Below are 16,675 nucleotides of genomic sequence, written 5' to 3' on the forward strand. Positions count from 1 at the left end.
TGATGAAGTTCTTGACCTTGAACATTTTTATGGACTTTTCTAGGTCTTTGTGATATTCAATAATGGCTCTGGGACCAACTTGTTCCCATTGGAAATTTTTTTGTAATACTCTCATAATTATACTTGCATCCAGTTTCTCTCTAGAACCAGCCTTATCTCGTGACATCTGTGTCTTAGTCATTCCTGTCTTCTTTATGTAATCTTCAAAGCATTTTTGTTTTCTTTAACTTATTCTCCTTGAGTTGACCTATAATCAGTGATCTGGCTAATCAGACCTTCCCAGAATGTCTTCTTTTTCCATTTTCTTAGCCACTGCCTAAATTGTATGGTTTTTCATTTTTAAATCTAATATTGTCTTCATTTACTACTTTTCCCAAACCACCCTGCTTATCAGTGACCCATTCATATTCCTAGGATTTATAACTTAATGGGCTAAGTGCTTACTTGAAAAGTTTCAGTGCTTTGCTATTATCACATATGAGATCAAGTCTAAACTTCTAAACCTGTAAATGTATTTTTCTGTAGTTTATATTTAAATTTTCTTTTCAGTCCCCTTTCCTAGCAGTTTCATGAGCTACTATTTTCTTTTCTCTGCTCCCTTTCTTTCCTCTTTAATTCTTCCACTCTTTAATTCACATACTCATTCCTACTCTTGTGTTTGACCCATTTGTTTGACCCATTTATGATTCCCCCTCCTATCCAAGGTTCTGTTCTTAGTGCTGCAGGCATCACAGTGAACCACACAGACCTGCGAGCCTAAGGCTCCCTCTTTCTCAGGGATGGAGCAATTGGTGGAGCAATTCCAGGTAGGGCCAGAGAAGGCACCAAGGCTACCATGCTGCTCTTCCCATTGCCTATTAGGTCATTTATCCTAAGTCTCTAATCAAATCTTTCCTTTTACCTAAGCTTTCAACCATCTCACCTTTCTATATTTTGAATAATTCCTGTACGTTTTATACAGTTTCCTTGGGTGTTTTTAATAAAAAATGCATGTACTAAAATATGAGTACATTGCATTTACATAAACATGGTTGAGGAAGATCTTAGTTCTTTTTCTCTAATTGAATTATAAACTCTTAGAAGGATTATTTGTTGATAACTTTGTATTGCTCCAGTGCCTTGGAATACTTCACTCTAAGTGTTTTGATTTCATTGAGTTGCCAATAAGAATGAAGAAATTTATATAAAATACTAAAAAATATCAAGATGTCATACATATTAAAATTTCAAATGCCAATCGCAGGTCTCTTTTTTTTCTCTCTAGCACAGCTCTGGTTTTCTTTAATCAGAAAAGAACTTCCAATGTATATAATTTTTCCCCCAATAACTAATATTAAGTAGAGACAAAAGACACAGAGCCTTTCCTCAAAAATAATCCATCTCATTCTCATCCACAAAGATATTTCTATAGGATATTATAGGACATGGGCATATTTCCATATCAGATTTGTTTTTAGTTTCAGTGTTTGTTGAAGGAGATTAATCACTTCCCTCAAGCAAATAACTTTATTGATTTGACAGCTGTCACATGCCTGTTTAGTCAGGGTGTTATCATCAAAGTACTGCATATGAGAAGAAAAAGAAAATAAGACCATCGGGTAGCATAGTTGGTTGCCAGGATAAGGAGAAGGCATCCCAAACTGACCAGCAACTCACCGCATATTTTTTCAGTGCCAAAAATGAGTTTCTAAAAGTTGCAGAAATGACACATGAAGCAGCATTCTATTCCTCTTCAAGTCATTTTATAATAATCAGACTCTGGGCTGGATGCTTTCTAATAGGAGTTAACAGTGCTTGTAAAATCCTGTCTCTGTGGAGTGGCTATTTCCTGATTTCCCTTAGAAAAAAATGCAAATGAGGTCTAGAAGTAACTGTGGATTTCTCACGTAGAAAGGACTGAATGTGTTTAACAAGTCTAATCGTGGGCCAAAATAGAAACCCCAGGGACAGGGAAATGGAAGGCCTGATTTGAAAGAAGGCAAATGGTGCTCCTGTGCTTTGTCCTTGCTCTGAAGGAGGGCTTTTATGATTTTGCAAAGTCCTCAGCCCTTTCCAGTGAAGTGGCACAGGAAACGGTCTTGTTTGCAGTCTGCATCCCTCTGCTGAGTCCTGTGGACTCTGGGTTATTTTCTACCAGGCCCAGAAAATGCACATCTGGCCTGTAAATCACTACCAGGCCTGGATGCCTTGCTTTTCTCTTTCCCGGGTGTTCACCCTCTGTGTTTTACACATTCCCAGTATGGGTCACGTGACATCCCGGGGGGAACCTCCAGTGGCCCCTAAATGATCACATCACATGAGACTCCCCAGTCCTCCCTGGAATGTAATGCTTGCTTCTGCTGTGCCCTCTCTGTGGTCCCCAGAGGAAGAATCATTCATTTTTATCTTTTTGTTTATTTATTTTTTTCCTATTTAGAAATTGGCCCCTGGTTACGGGAGTTCAGAGCGAAGAATGCTGTGGATTTCTCGCAGTTAACATTTGACCCAGGACAGAAAGAACTTGTTGTAGGAGCAAGGTGAGAGATGTTATGTTTTGCCACCAAAGACAATCTATGGACTTCACTTTACATCTGTGTGAGTTGTATGTGAGTCTCTTTGCTGAAACTGAAGAGCGCTGTTTAAGGTGATTCCATCTCACAGCGCTGCTGCGCAGGGTGAGTGTCCTGAAGTGCCCTGCTAGTGTGAGCAGGGGTGTGCTCCTCATAGCACGTGTTGATTGGACCCTCGCTGTGTGGCTCAGACCTGGTTTCCCCAGATTAACTCCTCTGTTCCTCCCACCTAACCTGAGAGGTGGGTGGCGTCAACCTCCCTACTGCAGAGATGAGGAAACTGAGGCAGAGAGCAGAGAAAGATGTTGTAATTTTGCATGTGCCTGATAAAAGATGGAGCCCTGTTTTACACCCAGGCGGTTTGGCTGCAGAAACCATGTTCTTAATTCATCATTACATTCTTCTGCAGAATTTCAGAGGTCAAAATGTGTATGAGCATACCACGAGGTCTCTCATGACCTTTCTTGATGACCTTGATCAGACCTTTATCAGTACATTAAGAATTCAAAGAAATTGTCACTGTCATTGCCCCTTGAGGAAGTTTGTGCTCCTGTATCCAGGTCAACACCTGCATGCAGCTGGAGGGTGAGGCGCTGACACATCAACAGATTTTGAGCTCTTTCCCTCATATTTGCTATCACCTCCTTAGAAGATGTGCATGGACCCCACATCCAGCTATCTATGTCAGTATAATTTGAGGATGATATACCTAAAACATGTTTCGTCTATCTCTTAGGAAAATGAACATTAAACTTGAGGAGGCAATGTGCAGATGTGAATTCTACTGACATCTAAGGAAGTCTGTACGGCACTGGAATGGTCGTATCTTTTCAGCCAAGTTTTTAGATTATACAGTATACGTTTTATAGCTACAGGGGTCGAATAGCTCCCACACTGACCTGAGTAAAACTAAATCCAGAGTACCCTCAGGGTATTTGAGATAAATGCTGAGAAATTTCTGAATCGTTGCGTTTGCTCTCAGATCTTATAGTCCAACTTTCACTAAATAGACACACAAGTTGGCTTACTTCATGCACTGGACAGTGGTCCTCATCTCTTTGGATGGTGGTGGGGAGACCATGAACCTGGACAGGGTTGCTTGGTTTACTCTTCCTTACTTCTGTTCCTTGGAAACACCAGGATTTTCAAAGCTGACTTCACCAAACCAGAGTCTGGGCTCTGTTTTGCAAGGGTTATAAATGGGTCTCTCAGTCTTGAGAGCTCTCCTCTTTCTGAATGCTACAACATAGCATGTTTCCTAAATGCCTGCCTGCAGAAGCTCTGGGGTAGTCCACCCTGTGGTCCCATGTCCCTTAAAGTCTCATCTCATCATTCTCATGTAGTCCGGGCACGTGGAATGATTTAGGTTTCCCATGGCTATAGGACATGGTCTTTCTTGATTCTGACATTTGGTGACCTTGTTTTATTTTTTTGGAATACTAGGTGCCCACCCACTCCCACCCCAAATTTTCTGCTTTGGAAATTCCTCCTCATAGTGAGGACCCGGCTCAAGACCCTGCACTGAACCTGAGCTGCCACATCCTGCTCAGGATGGCCCCGTTGACACATCAGGCATCCACTTTGTCACTGTACTTCTTTCAGGGCATCACATCATATCCTGACAGCTGTCACCTCCTACCTGGACAGAAAGGGATGTGCCAATTCTTTGTTTCTTCCTCCTTGTGGAAACGCAAAGATCTCTGTTGGCTCAACATATTTGTTTCTAGGATTTGACTTGTATATGCTCTTTTCTCATCTAGGGAACACAGGAGCAAGAGGGCTGAGAGTGTGGTCTATTTCTTCCAAATGCCTACATTGGGGCATGGTCATGAGGGAGTTTCAGGGTCTGTATCCTAAAGCCTGCCTTTAAGGAAAATAAGCTCTGGCCCCAAGTCAAGGGTAAGAGGCCCTCTACTCAGGAAGCAGGAACAAATGTGAGCCCAACTAGCAGTGCTGAGTCTTGCATCCCTCATTCATTTGTAAAGAACTTTGGAAAGGCTTTTTCATTAGTGTGACTCAAAGCACTGTCCCTGGTCTCTGGAGGTCCCCTGTGAACAGGTCAGTAGTCCATAGTCTGACGGTGGTTGGCTTTTAATCAGTGACACAAGATTCTCTCAAAGGATGCAGGAAGCCACTGAGCAAATTTGGGGATTGTGAAGGACTGTCTTATGTGCCTGCCTTGGCTACAACAGCAACTGGGAATTGTTCCCGAGGGAGACTTGTCCCTGGAGGTCTCCATCCAAGCACCTCTGGGGACTGCCATCTCATGTCACCATGGTGCCAGCTTATCCATGTTGGGAGGAATTTTACCAGCCCCCGAGTCACCCTAGCATGCAGAATGGTGTAGTGGCCAGGAACACACGGGGTTGCCAAAAACCACCCCAGAATGCAGGATACCCAGTTGAACTGAACATCAGATGAGGAATAAGCGATTTTAATCCTATGAATACCCCACGTGTCTGGCAAACAGTGTGTGTTGCATTGTGACTACTTGACAGATGACTGAAAGAAAGGAAGGGACCCTGCTTGCCTCACAGAGCCATCCTGAGCCAGATTCAGAGCCCAATTTTCCCATCTTTAAACTTGATATGATAATTTCCACCCCTTTCAGCTGTTGTGAGGATTAAGTGAAATAATCCGTGACAAATGATTACCACGTCAGCAGGCCCTGGGAAGGCAGCCGGACCTGGAGAGCCCTGGGGAGCTTGTGTGCATTAGTGTGCACATACGGTTACATTTCAGGCAGAGACGACTGAAGGAAGAGGATAGAAATGTCACCGAGGAAATTTGGTGAGATTAGGTTCAGAAAGTTTGAGAGGGAGTACGGACCAGTTATAAAACTTTAAAAATAACTCAGCCCTCAGATTCCTGTTTGGGAAGGTTTGACCTAGCAAAAGAAGTTTAGATAACAGGTGTGTATTTCAGAAATCAACAATGGCTTAAAAATATGAACTGCAGAAAAGAAGAATGATCCTTTTTTTTTTTCCCATAGTTACCACCAGGTATTGAGAAACCGTTTATTGGATGGTTTCACTTTATACCACTGATACTTTATGTCCCTGAAATTGAATTCAGCCAAAGATTCTTTGCACTCTTTTATAAAGGGAGTTCATTGTGCTGCAAAAGAAAAACCTGTCTTTAAGAGATTTGTGGTTATGTAGCAACCAGAAGTTACTTGAATTGGAATTCATGCAGTTTTTGGAAGGACTCGTGAATTTGCCATTTCCAGGGTGCACCTTAGCTTTCATGTCAGGATAAATGTATGATCTTCATATTCTGTTTTAATCCAGCCTCTTTGAAATTAATATTCTGTGTATTTTCAATGATTAAACATAGGCATCTTCTGTTTTTAGAAAATGTGGAAAATACAATACAGCATAAGGAGAAGAGTTTCAGAAATAATCATAGTTAAATATAGTTAGTGTGTCCAGTTTTTTCCCCTATTATTTGATTTCTATTTGTTTCTATTCCTGGGATAATATTTCTGTCTTCTTTTTCATCACAAAACCTCCTGAAATCAGTTTCCATGGTATAATGAAAAAAAAATTCAAAGAGAAAGAATGTGTTATAGCTTAGAATTTTAGTTTTGATAATTATGAAAGTACTGACAGTACTAACGCTCCACCAATTGGGTAAGAGTCTACATTTTGCTGTAGATAGAATTGTAGCAACAGATGTCAGAGAGGGTGATAACATTTTTATTCCCAAGTGAGTTGATCTGTAGCATTTCAGGTTCATCCTAAGGGTGACAAGTGATTCCATTCCAAGTCACTCTGATATGTACCACAAAAAGCCACGCAGTGTGATGGAAAACAGCACCGCACAGATCTTTGCCTCTGAGCCGTGGGGAAGGTGCTGACGCCCACTTGAGCTCATTCAGATACTTTTCTTCCAGGTGTGGCTTGAAAAATTCTTAATGTCAGTCTCCATTTCGAAAATAACCGTTTCTTCGGTCGTATTGGTTTCTTGCACTACTAGTTATTTTCTGCGGGTAACTTTGTTTCTGATGCTCTTACTCTTTTCCCACCAGCTTTGGTGTAAGGCCCCTTTGCAGCATGTGGTGTTTTAGTAGAGGGTCCTCCTGTTAGCTCTCACAGCCTGAGGAGTCCACATAGCCCGACCATCTGCCACGAGGAAGGTGGTGGGACTGAGACCTGCAGACTCAGCGCTTGGGTCTGGTAGTGACCATAACTAATGTGATATATAAGGACTTTATCCTTGGGACTGTTTGATTTTAAATCTTTCAAAGCCATATCATGAAATGGTAATATTATACAGAAACCAAGGGAAAACTTACGGGAATGCATGAGTCCCCCTGACACCTGAGCAGGTGGAGGACCAGCTATATCCCGAGCTTCACAGAATCCCTGAATTCACTGTCCCAGTCAAGAGGCCACTTCTAGATACCAGAACAGAAGATATTTCTATTATATACCTGTAAAACATATAGTATAGATTCCCGGTCAGCATGTTTATTGCAATGTAAGAAAAAGAAAGAATTAAAATCTGAGGGCTTCCAAGGCAGAGCTTGATCTTTCCAATCACAGCAAACTGGTTGCGACATTTTGGTATACATTCTGAATCATTTGTTTTGCTCATGTTTTGACTCTGCAAAACTAAGGATAAAAAAGGAAAGATTAACATGCTTTTGCTATGCGGGCGCTGAATTGGCTTTACGTGTTCAGAACTGCTGAAAGATAAACTCAAGCACATTAAAACTTTAACGAGTTTATTTGAGCTTTCCATGATTCATGAATCAGGCATTGACCACAAGACCACAAGCAGGTCAGCTTTTCCCAGGGCTGGAGGGGTTGCCGGAGGATGGAATCCTTCTTCCGGGAAGCAGGATGAAGTAGATGCAGTTAAAGTAGTTAGTTAAAGTGGAAGGCTCCTAGTCCGAGGTTAGCTAAAGGTAGTTGGTGGTCCCTGATGGGCTGAGTCACAGCTTCCCTTCACAGTCTCACTGAGCGGGGTGTCAACCTGCTTGCTAGAAACCCAGGGCACTGCCTCCTCTGCAACCCAGGGGCCTCCCATCTGGTGCTCTGACAAAGCCTGTGCCTCTTACGATCACACTGAATTAACGGCCAGGCTTCCATTTCATTAAGCAAGTTCTTTTCTTTCAAAATGTCTTTGCTGTGGGGACTGAATTTTAACTTCATATGAAACTCTGTTTTTCTAAAATCAGGCAACACTTTCTTACTCTTCTTTTGGTCGCTGTGATTCCTAGCTTCACCTCAGAGTTTTTTGGTAGAAGTAACAGTGGGAAAGAATGTATAGTTAAAGGAAGAGCTGGAGAACGGCGTGAAGTCAGGGTTCTGACGCCAGGAGCCCACTCCGATCCTTTTCTCTGAAGGACGTGTTAGGTGGAGTTCACACAGCTAAGGTCGCGTGTGCTGAGCGGGATGAAGTCAGCAAGTGGAAGTGAACCCAAAGCTACGGAAGCCATCGTAAAGGAGACCCCAGGTAACGATGGGGCCGTTCTCTGTGCATTAATCAGGGCTCAGGGAGAGCAGTAGTGAGGGGAAGGGGACGTGCTGCTCCTTCCTGATCCTCTTTTCACCCCACCTCACCTTACATTTCTTCAGACCTACAATTTTGGGTTTCAATATGTTCTCCTTCCTACCCATTTCCTTCTCAGGGCTGGCATTAGGTGATAGGAGTGTTTTCTCTTCAGATTCTCTTTGCGAAGATCTTGGAAGATGGAAAGATCTCCCATGTTCTTGGATAGGAAGAATCAAGGCCGTCAAATGGCCATCCTACCCCCAAGGCAATTCCTATTAAAGTTCCCATATGTTTTTCATAGAAATGTTAAAAGCAGTATTGAAACTCATTTGGAAAAATAAGAGACCCAAAATAGCCAAAGCAATCCTATGTGAGAAAAGTGAAGTAGGAGGTACCACAATGACAAATCTTAAATTATATTTAAGAGCTATAGTAACAAAAAAAAAAAAAAAAAAAAAAAAACATGGTATTGGCACCAAAACAGAAATGGGAGACAATGGAACAGAATAGAAGACACAGACAAACCCACATGAATACAGTGACCTCATCCTAGACAAAGGAGCCATAACCATACATTGGAGGAAAGACGGCCTCTTTAACAAATGGTGCTGGGAAAACTGGAACCATATGCAGCAGAATGAAATTGACCCCTACTTCTTACCATGCACAAAACTTAACTCCAAGTGGATCAAGGACCTAGGCATTAGACCAGAGACCCTGTGCTTACTACAAGAAAATGTAGTCCCAACCCTTCATCATATTGGCTTAGGAGCTGACTTCCTCAACAAGACTCCTAAGGTGCAAGAAGTGAAATCAAGAATCAATAAATGGGACAGTATCAAACTAAAGAGCTTCTTCACAGCAAAGGAAACAATCAAAAGTGTGAAGCGAGAGCCTACAGAATGGGACAAAATCTTTGTACCTGAAACACAGACCATTAATGTCGAGGATATACAAAGACCTCAAAAAACTTAACGCTAAAACAAACAAACAAAGAAGAACACTCACACACACACACACACATACACACACACACACACAAAGCAAAACAATAAATAAATGGGCAAAGGAACTGAAGAGGCACTTCACAGAAGAAGAAATATGATTGGTCAACAAATAAATGAAAATCTATTCACCATCTTTCTCAATTAGAAAAATGCAGATTAAAACCACACTGAGATTCCATCTCACTCCAGTCAGAATGGCAATTATCAAAAATACAAGTAACTAAATGTTGGGAGGATGTGGAGGGGAAGTTCACTCATGCATTGCTGGTGGGACTGCAAATTGGTGCAACCCCTCTGGAAAGCAGTATGGAGATTCCGTAGAAAACTTAGAATGTAAACACCATTTAACTAATTGTCCCACTCCTAGGAATATTCCCAAAGGACTTAAATTCAACATACTACAGTGATGCAGCCACATCCAATTTTATAGTAGTTTAATTCACAATAGCTTAGTTATGGAACCAACCTAGGTGCTCTTCAAAGATAAATGGATTAAGAAATGTGGTGTGTATACACAATGGAGTATTACTCAGCCATAAAGAAGAATGAGTTTATGACATTTGCTGGTAAATGGATGGATCTTGAGACTATCATGCTGAGTGAAATAAGCCAGTCCCTCTAAAGAAACAAAGTTCACATGTTCTTTCTGATTTGTTGATGCTAATACACAATAAGAGGAGGGAGGGGACAAATAGAAGTGCAGTGGATTAGACAAAGGGAAATGAAGGGAAGGGTGGGGGGATGGAATAGGAAAGACAGTGGAATGAATCAAATTTGACTTTTCTATGTTCATATATGAATATACGAGCAGTGAAACTCCACATCATGTACAAACCACATGAATGGGATCCTAATTAGAATAAAATATACTCCATGTATTTATAATGTCAAAATCCCCTCTACTGACTCATATATCTACAAAGAACAAATAAGTAAAAGCTAAAAAATTTTCTTTGCTTATCTTCCTCCTCTCACCATTTCTCCCCTTTTTCTGTTTAGACTATTTGATTAATCATCCTGCTCTATGGACACACACACACACACACACAGAGTATTTTTAAGTCCTTTTTCGTCTTTCGGCTTTGCTAGCCTTTCCCAGTATTTACAAGACATCCTTATTTGCACCGAGGATCAACGGGGGCATTCCTTCAAAATTCAGATTCCCCTGCCTGCAGCTCCCAGCTGTGTGGATCAGCGTGACCCGGTGGCATATGCTTTCAACACATCCGGTGTCTTCAGAATCTCTTTTGGAAAATACTTCTAACCATCGTGTCCTTTCTATTATTGAGTAAAAATAATTTCTGTACTTTTTTTACCCTGCTTGAGCTGGGAGAAGGTAAGCCCAGAAGAACAGTTGTTACTTAGTTAGAACTAAGTGAATAAAGTCCCTGTTTCCCAAAGTCCCTGAATGAGCCCGCAAGGTGCGAGGAGGACTCCGCCTCTGTCCTTGGTGTGCACTGAAGACCCTGAGGGCTGGGATTCCTTCCAGTTGGTTCTGGCAGAGGCCCTTCAGGACTTGTTAGTTCATGCACTTAGTTTTCCAAGGCTCTCTTCATTAAATATGCATTTAAGCTACTTTATATGGGGAGCATCTCAGGTGTTGGGTGAACAAAGAGGAGACATGTTCTCTGCCCAAGGAACACTTGGTAGCTTGTTGCAAGGCCTTGCAAGCGTGACCTCAGAATTGGCTCCTGGTTCTGTGAAGGCAGTTCTGTTGGGTCACAGTCACATCCATCCACTTGCCCATCATCGATGGCTGCTTTTAAGCTGCAGATGGAGTGTTGAGCAGGTGGGGCCTAGACATCAAAGGGAATACCCGCGGCCCTGCAAAGTCTGTTGTCTCCTGGCCTAGTGAGCGTGACAGGGACCATTGCAGTTAAGTTCCTCACAGGAGCCTGAGGGCGCTGAACCAACAGTGGAGAGTTGGCGGTCCGTGGCCCTGGGAGGCTGTGTGGACAAGGTGTTCTCCCCCTCGGGCTTTGGAGATGCCTCAAGTACCTGGGAGCAAGAGAGAGATGTCACAGGGAAAGTCTGGGGTCCTGAGGAGCTGAAGGGGCTCAGCACAGTGTGACCTGTGGTGACACAGAGGGGGCAGTGATTGCAGACGAGGCCCTGTGTCTTAGGTGGGGGCAGCATGTGTAGGACTTGGGCTTCGAAACCGGGATTCCAGTCCAGTGGCCGTGAGAGCCTCTTGGGAGGTTTCCCCAAGAGCAGAGCATCCTCTCAGGCCATCCTAGTCCGACTCTCTGCAAGAATCGCCAGACTCTGGTTTAGCAGGCTGCCGTCCTCTGCTGCGTGGCAGATTGGAGAACGTGTGTTACAGGTGTGGAGGAGCCCAGGAGAGGCCCAGGCCCTGTGTGTGCACACTCAGACTGGCATTGGCAAGGGTCTTCCACCTGAAGGCGTGCAGAATGTGCTGGAGCTTGGAAATTCCTCAGAAAACTTAGAATGTAAACACCATTTAACTAGTTGGGAAGTACGAGGGCAGTTAGGGATTGTGGTGAAGGTGAGATGGGGGAGAACTGAAATCGAGCCCGTTTTAGCGGACATGGAGATGAGAAACCAGGTTTGAGATGTGTTTCAGAGCTGGGTATGACCGTGATGGATGGCTTGACAAAATGGTGTGACTTAGGCAAGGGTGAAAGGTGATTTGAGTGAGGTTTGGGATAAGACTGGTCAAGACGGCTCTAACTGTAATTCTCTGCTTACTTAAAGATATTTGAGGAAAACCCCTACATTTTAAGACCTTTGACAGTAGCCCTGAAAACAATTGTACACAGAGGTATTAAGAAGGGTGGCTCTTCCTAGGGAATCACAGGTTAAAGACTCATACAAATATTCAGTGGGTATTTTTTTTTCAAATGAAAACTTATCTCTATTATAAGATAAGGAAATGAAAAGTGGAAAAGATCAAATCAAATGCCCAGTGGACCCACAAAAGCAGAGTTCAGTTTTGCAATAAGTCATCACCCATAATCCAGAAAGCACTTAGAGATTTGCCAGTACTATTTAAAGCACCATAAAGTTAAGTGACAATATTGTTAATAACTTTTGCCCTAAATATACTTATGGGGAAAGCTTTTTTTTTAATATCTGAGATTTGCTAATAGCATTGGTTTAATTATTGCATGCTATTAAAAATCTATCTTCGTTACTTCAATCTTCTTGCTGAATAAGAGGCTGTCCATTTATTTCTGAAACTTTAACATTTTGGCATTGAATTGAGCACTATTAGTACAGTTTGATGTAAGTTTGATGTGTTCTTTGAAGTTTATTTCTAGTAATCAAGACTTTAAAGGGTTTGAAATACCCTTTTAGGTTTGGGAGAAGAATGAAATGCATTAAGACAGTTCTGGGAAGAGTAAATACTAGACAAATAAAGGACAGGAAACATAAGATCAGTTATTTTAAAATATTCTTAGCCCCAAGGACATACATTTATTATTTCTGAGGAATGTTGAAAAAAATCTGATGAAGTTATGACCAAATTATACAATTGTTATTGCATTTAAAAATATATCAGCAAATAAAGGAACTCTGATTTAAATGTTTTCTACTTAAAATATGATGCTGTGATGTTTGGAGCATCTTTGTAATATTAAAATTTAACTTTTTAAAAACATATGAAATAGTACATGATGACTGAAAGATGTTTAGCCTTTTCTCGTAATAAACCAGCATAATGAAAATTGGTAGAAATAGCAATTATAGACAGACTGGCAACCTGCATCAACAGCCCACATGATCAGCTTACATCTTCATATTTCTTAAAGCTATTAATATAATTGAGATATTTAATATTACACTTAGATAATAAAAATAATTTTATGAGAACATTTTGGGTCTTAAAAATTATAGCTTCTATTTCTCCTTAGCTTGTGCAAAATGACACATGCCTTTCTTAATGTTCAAGTCTACTAAGGTAGTTGAAAACCTGGGAGCACCCTGGGAATGTCACTATTTCAGACTCTGTGCTGATGATATTGACAGCTGCTGGGTGGAAACTCACAGGGAAGATGGAGAGAGGGTGACATTGATGCAGGCACAGGGAGACTAAGTTATCAATTGATGTCACTCCTCAGACTCATCCAAAGGGTGATGGTTTATAAGGACATGTGTTTTACTTTCAAATTGTTTCACCATCAACCTTGGTCCAAACTTTCACTAAATGGCAATACAATTTTCTATCACCATTGTTAAAATGTTTTTTATAGAGTTACTTGCTTTTCTATATTTATTTCACAAAATAAGCCTCCTTTCCTTAATTATTCTGTCTGCTGCTCATTTATAAGCAAGAGTTTGACTTACATGTTAAATAAGGACTTGGAATTTTTCTTTGATTTTTACAGTCGTATTCATCAGAGACCAATTGAGTTATTCTAAACGGATGCCATTTTAAAACACCTGTGTCTTTCATAATTAATGGAGGTCAGAGTTAAGTTTTATAGTGTCTCTAGATGAAACGAGTCCTTTAGTTAATATGCTCACGATGGCTCAACCTTTTCTTTAATGCCAGCTGGATCCACTACTTTACGTGAAGGTGCAATTGAACCTCATCTGTGATGGTCCACACTGCTCCCCAGAAAATACAGTTATCCTTAGTGATTGGTTGCTTGATGGGCCCCAGGGGGATGAGATGGGACCCAAGAATTCATTTTTAATCCTAGAGCCAATAGGAAATAAACCCCAGTGAAGAGGAGTCGACCTCCTTGGAGGTCTAGTGGGGAAAGCATGCATGAGCTTTACTATTGTCATTTTGCAGCTGCCGATTTGGATGGCTTTGTAGTTTGAATGATTCAGTCTACTGGATTTAAGTACTATGCACGTATTATTCATTACTCCTAAAAGTATGATGATTCATTGTATTTAAATCTGTAAGATCCACTTTTATTCCAACATATTTGGGAAAGAAGTAGAATAATAAAGTCAATATTTTTATTGACTTTAGCCATGAGAGCAAACCAAATTTAACACTTGACAAAATCTTGCTTTGTACTTCTGGGAAGAATGGAAATCTGTGATGGCTCCCTTTATGTAGCCAAGACACTCTGAGAATCTGATCTCTTAACCTCTCGCACAAACCCCTTTCCCCTAGAGAACGGCAGTGTCCTTATTGCTACCTGTTTACATCTTGGGTGTTATGAAGATTAATGAGACCGTGTAAATGCTTCAGGTTGCCCACCCTGGGTGCGGGGCTTGCTGGGCACTCCCTCTTGGCTGGAGCCAGGAGCATGACTGCTGCATGCTGGAAAGGTGGTGGCCTTTCTCCTGAGCCCCGCATATCTTGTTCTCCCTCCATGACTCCCACAATTGCAAGATAAAGTGGATGCCTCTGTGCCGGGCCCTGGAGAACAGCCCTGGGCAGGGGACATAGATCTTACTTTCGCTATGTGAGCAGCTCAGCCTCTGGGAATTTTCATTTTTTACTCCCTTCAGAAGATTTTCTTTCTTTTTGTAACCTTTAACTTCATAGTTCGCTGACCTAAGCTGTAATGCATCAAGCTGTCTTGAGAGATTTCAGGTCCCCCATGTTGCTAGCTGGATAGGAATTTTAGTTACTGCAAAAAATGGTCTTGTACTCAGAACCACGTAGTTTGAGAAAAGGTGTTTAGGATTGGTAGACTCCACCCTGTGTTTGCCATATTCTTAGGTGATTTACGGAGGTGATTAGGGATTTGTATAAATGTTTCATTTATAATTCATCTTTTAAAATACTTGGAAACTATGGCAGATGAGGTGAATACTAAAATGTGCAACATTATGCATTTCTAATATGGGAAGTCCAGCAAGGCACTTAACTGATGACTTGTGTTTTGTGTGCAGAACTCTTGTTTATTAAACAAATGTTTAAACGCACCTAACAACTCTGGGCCTTAAAAAATAAGCACATTTTTAAAAAGCCACACATATGTAGCTAACTGAATTATATTAGAATAGGCATTAAATAGATGATGTGATTATGTAAGATTACAGATACTTCTGATAACTCCAGTTTGAAAGTGTTCAAGTAAGCTTTATCACGTCTTCATGTAAAGCAAATACATGAAGATACATTTACACTAATGGTTTTCTTTTAACCTTTTTGTGTTATGAGGTCTCATTTAAGATTATTTTGAAATATTATTTGAGAAAATAAAAATACATGAAAAGTATTTGTCAGAAATTTATTGAAATTTATCATGGTAAAAAAAGGTGTTTTGTTCAATGGCTATGTTAGACACCTTTGTGTTACTATAACAAAATACCTGAGGTGATTAGATGGATAAAGAAAAATTTTCACTTTAGCTCAGAGTTTCAGAGGTTTCAATCTGTGTTTCACTTGATCCTGTTGTTTGGGGCCTAAGCTGCCCTGGTACCTGTGGGTGTATGGAGGAGACCTATTTACCTCAGTAAATCAGGAATGTCATGTAGGTCATGCAGGTCAGCAAGCACAGGCTCCCAGTATCCCCTGCACAATCATGCCCAGTGACCTAACTTCCTTCCTGTATTCCTGACCTCCTAAGGCATCCTCCACTTCCCAATAGCATCACAGTTTGGGGATCAAACTTTGACCCATAGGCCTTTTGGAGACATTTCATTTCCCAATGGCCATATAGTCAGCAAACTCCACTGGGCCTTGTACATGTCTAAAAACGTCCCTCCCCCATTTTTTAGTATTCTGACAGATTGTACGGTGTAGTTCTCCAGTTTCAAAAATGAAGAAAATCGTGCCCTCTTAAAATGAAGGGCAGACAGTTTTGGGAAGAATTCAAGCAAATAATGAGTGAGAGGGGAGGCACCGTATCATCAGCCACACCAGTGGGGTCAACCTGTTCTCTTAATGAGGAGACAGATGTCACAGCCAGACTGTAGCCCCAGAGGTGGGAATTGATGGCCTGGAATCAAGAGCTCATTATGAGAAGCACTTGAACTGTCTTAGAGTGACCGGGAGTGCTCCTGGGTGTGAACAATGAGCTTGTGGAATGATGACACAGTAAGGGCTGGTGCCGTGCACGACGTGAGTGTTCAGTGCAGGTGGGATGAGGAAGAGGGTACTGGATGCCTAATTGGTGAGCAAATGAGACCCAAGTGGCACAAAGGTTCTCTCTCTGAATCCTTGGACAAGTCACACTGCATCTCTTTATTTATACAATTTCCCTCATCCATAAATTGAGGGGTGTATATTCTTTAATGACAGCTCTAGAATTCTTGGATTCTTTGATTCTCCTTTAGATTACAAAAATTGAGAATGAGTTAAAAGTTGCCAACTTATGTCTTGTAACCAAGAAAATACAACCAGAGGAAAAGTCCACACCGTGCGTTGCTTCTCTTCAGCATGGTGTCGGGCATGGGCATGGTGTCAGGCATGGGCGTGGTGTTGGGCACAGGCATGGTGTCGGGCTTGGGCATGGTGATGGCAACGGTATCACTTAACAATGGTAGCATTTTTCCTAGGAGGCACATGCCTCCTCTCTGCCTCCTCCTGCCTCCTGCTCTGTATCTTCCATATGGATTTGTTATTACTGATGAGAAGATTGGGAGGGAGACATAGTTCTCAGGTGTTTGGGAGAAGGAAGGGAGATGGTTGGCATTGTTTGCCGAGAGGAGGTGACTTACAGGCTCATAGCATGCAGGAAG

General features: G+C 41.6%; 1 protein-coding gene across 3 annotated transcripts in view; it reads left to right on the forward strand.

Annotated features, from left to right (window-relative positions):
- Sema5a (semaphorin 5A) overlaps nucleotides 1–16,675 on the forward strand; it is a 452,724-nt gene that overhangs the window by 202,879 nt on the left and 233,170 nt on the right. For all 3 annotated transcript variants that reach the window (XM_076857478.2, XM_076857480.2, XM_076857479.2), the window contains one exon: nucleotides 2,417–2,516. In XM_076857478.2, the coding sequence (XP_076713593.1) occupies nucleotides 2,417–2,516 (100 nt within the window). The remainder of the gene's footprint in view (nucleotides 1–2,416; nucleotides 2,517–16,675) is intronic.

This window comes from Callospermophilus lateralis, chromosome 5, assembly GCF_048772815.1.
Source record: "Callospermophilus lateralis isolate mCalLat2 chromosome 5, mCalLat2.hap1, whole genome shotgun sequence".
Lineage (NCBI taxonomy): Eukaryota > Metazoa > Chordata > Mammalia > Rodentia > Sciuridae > Callospermophilus > Callospermophilus lateralis.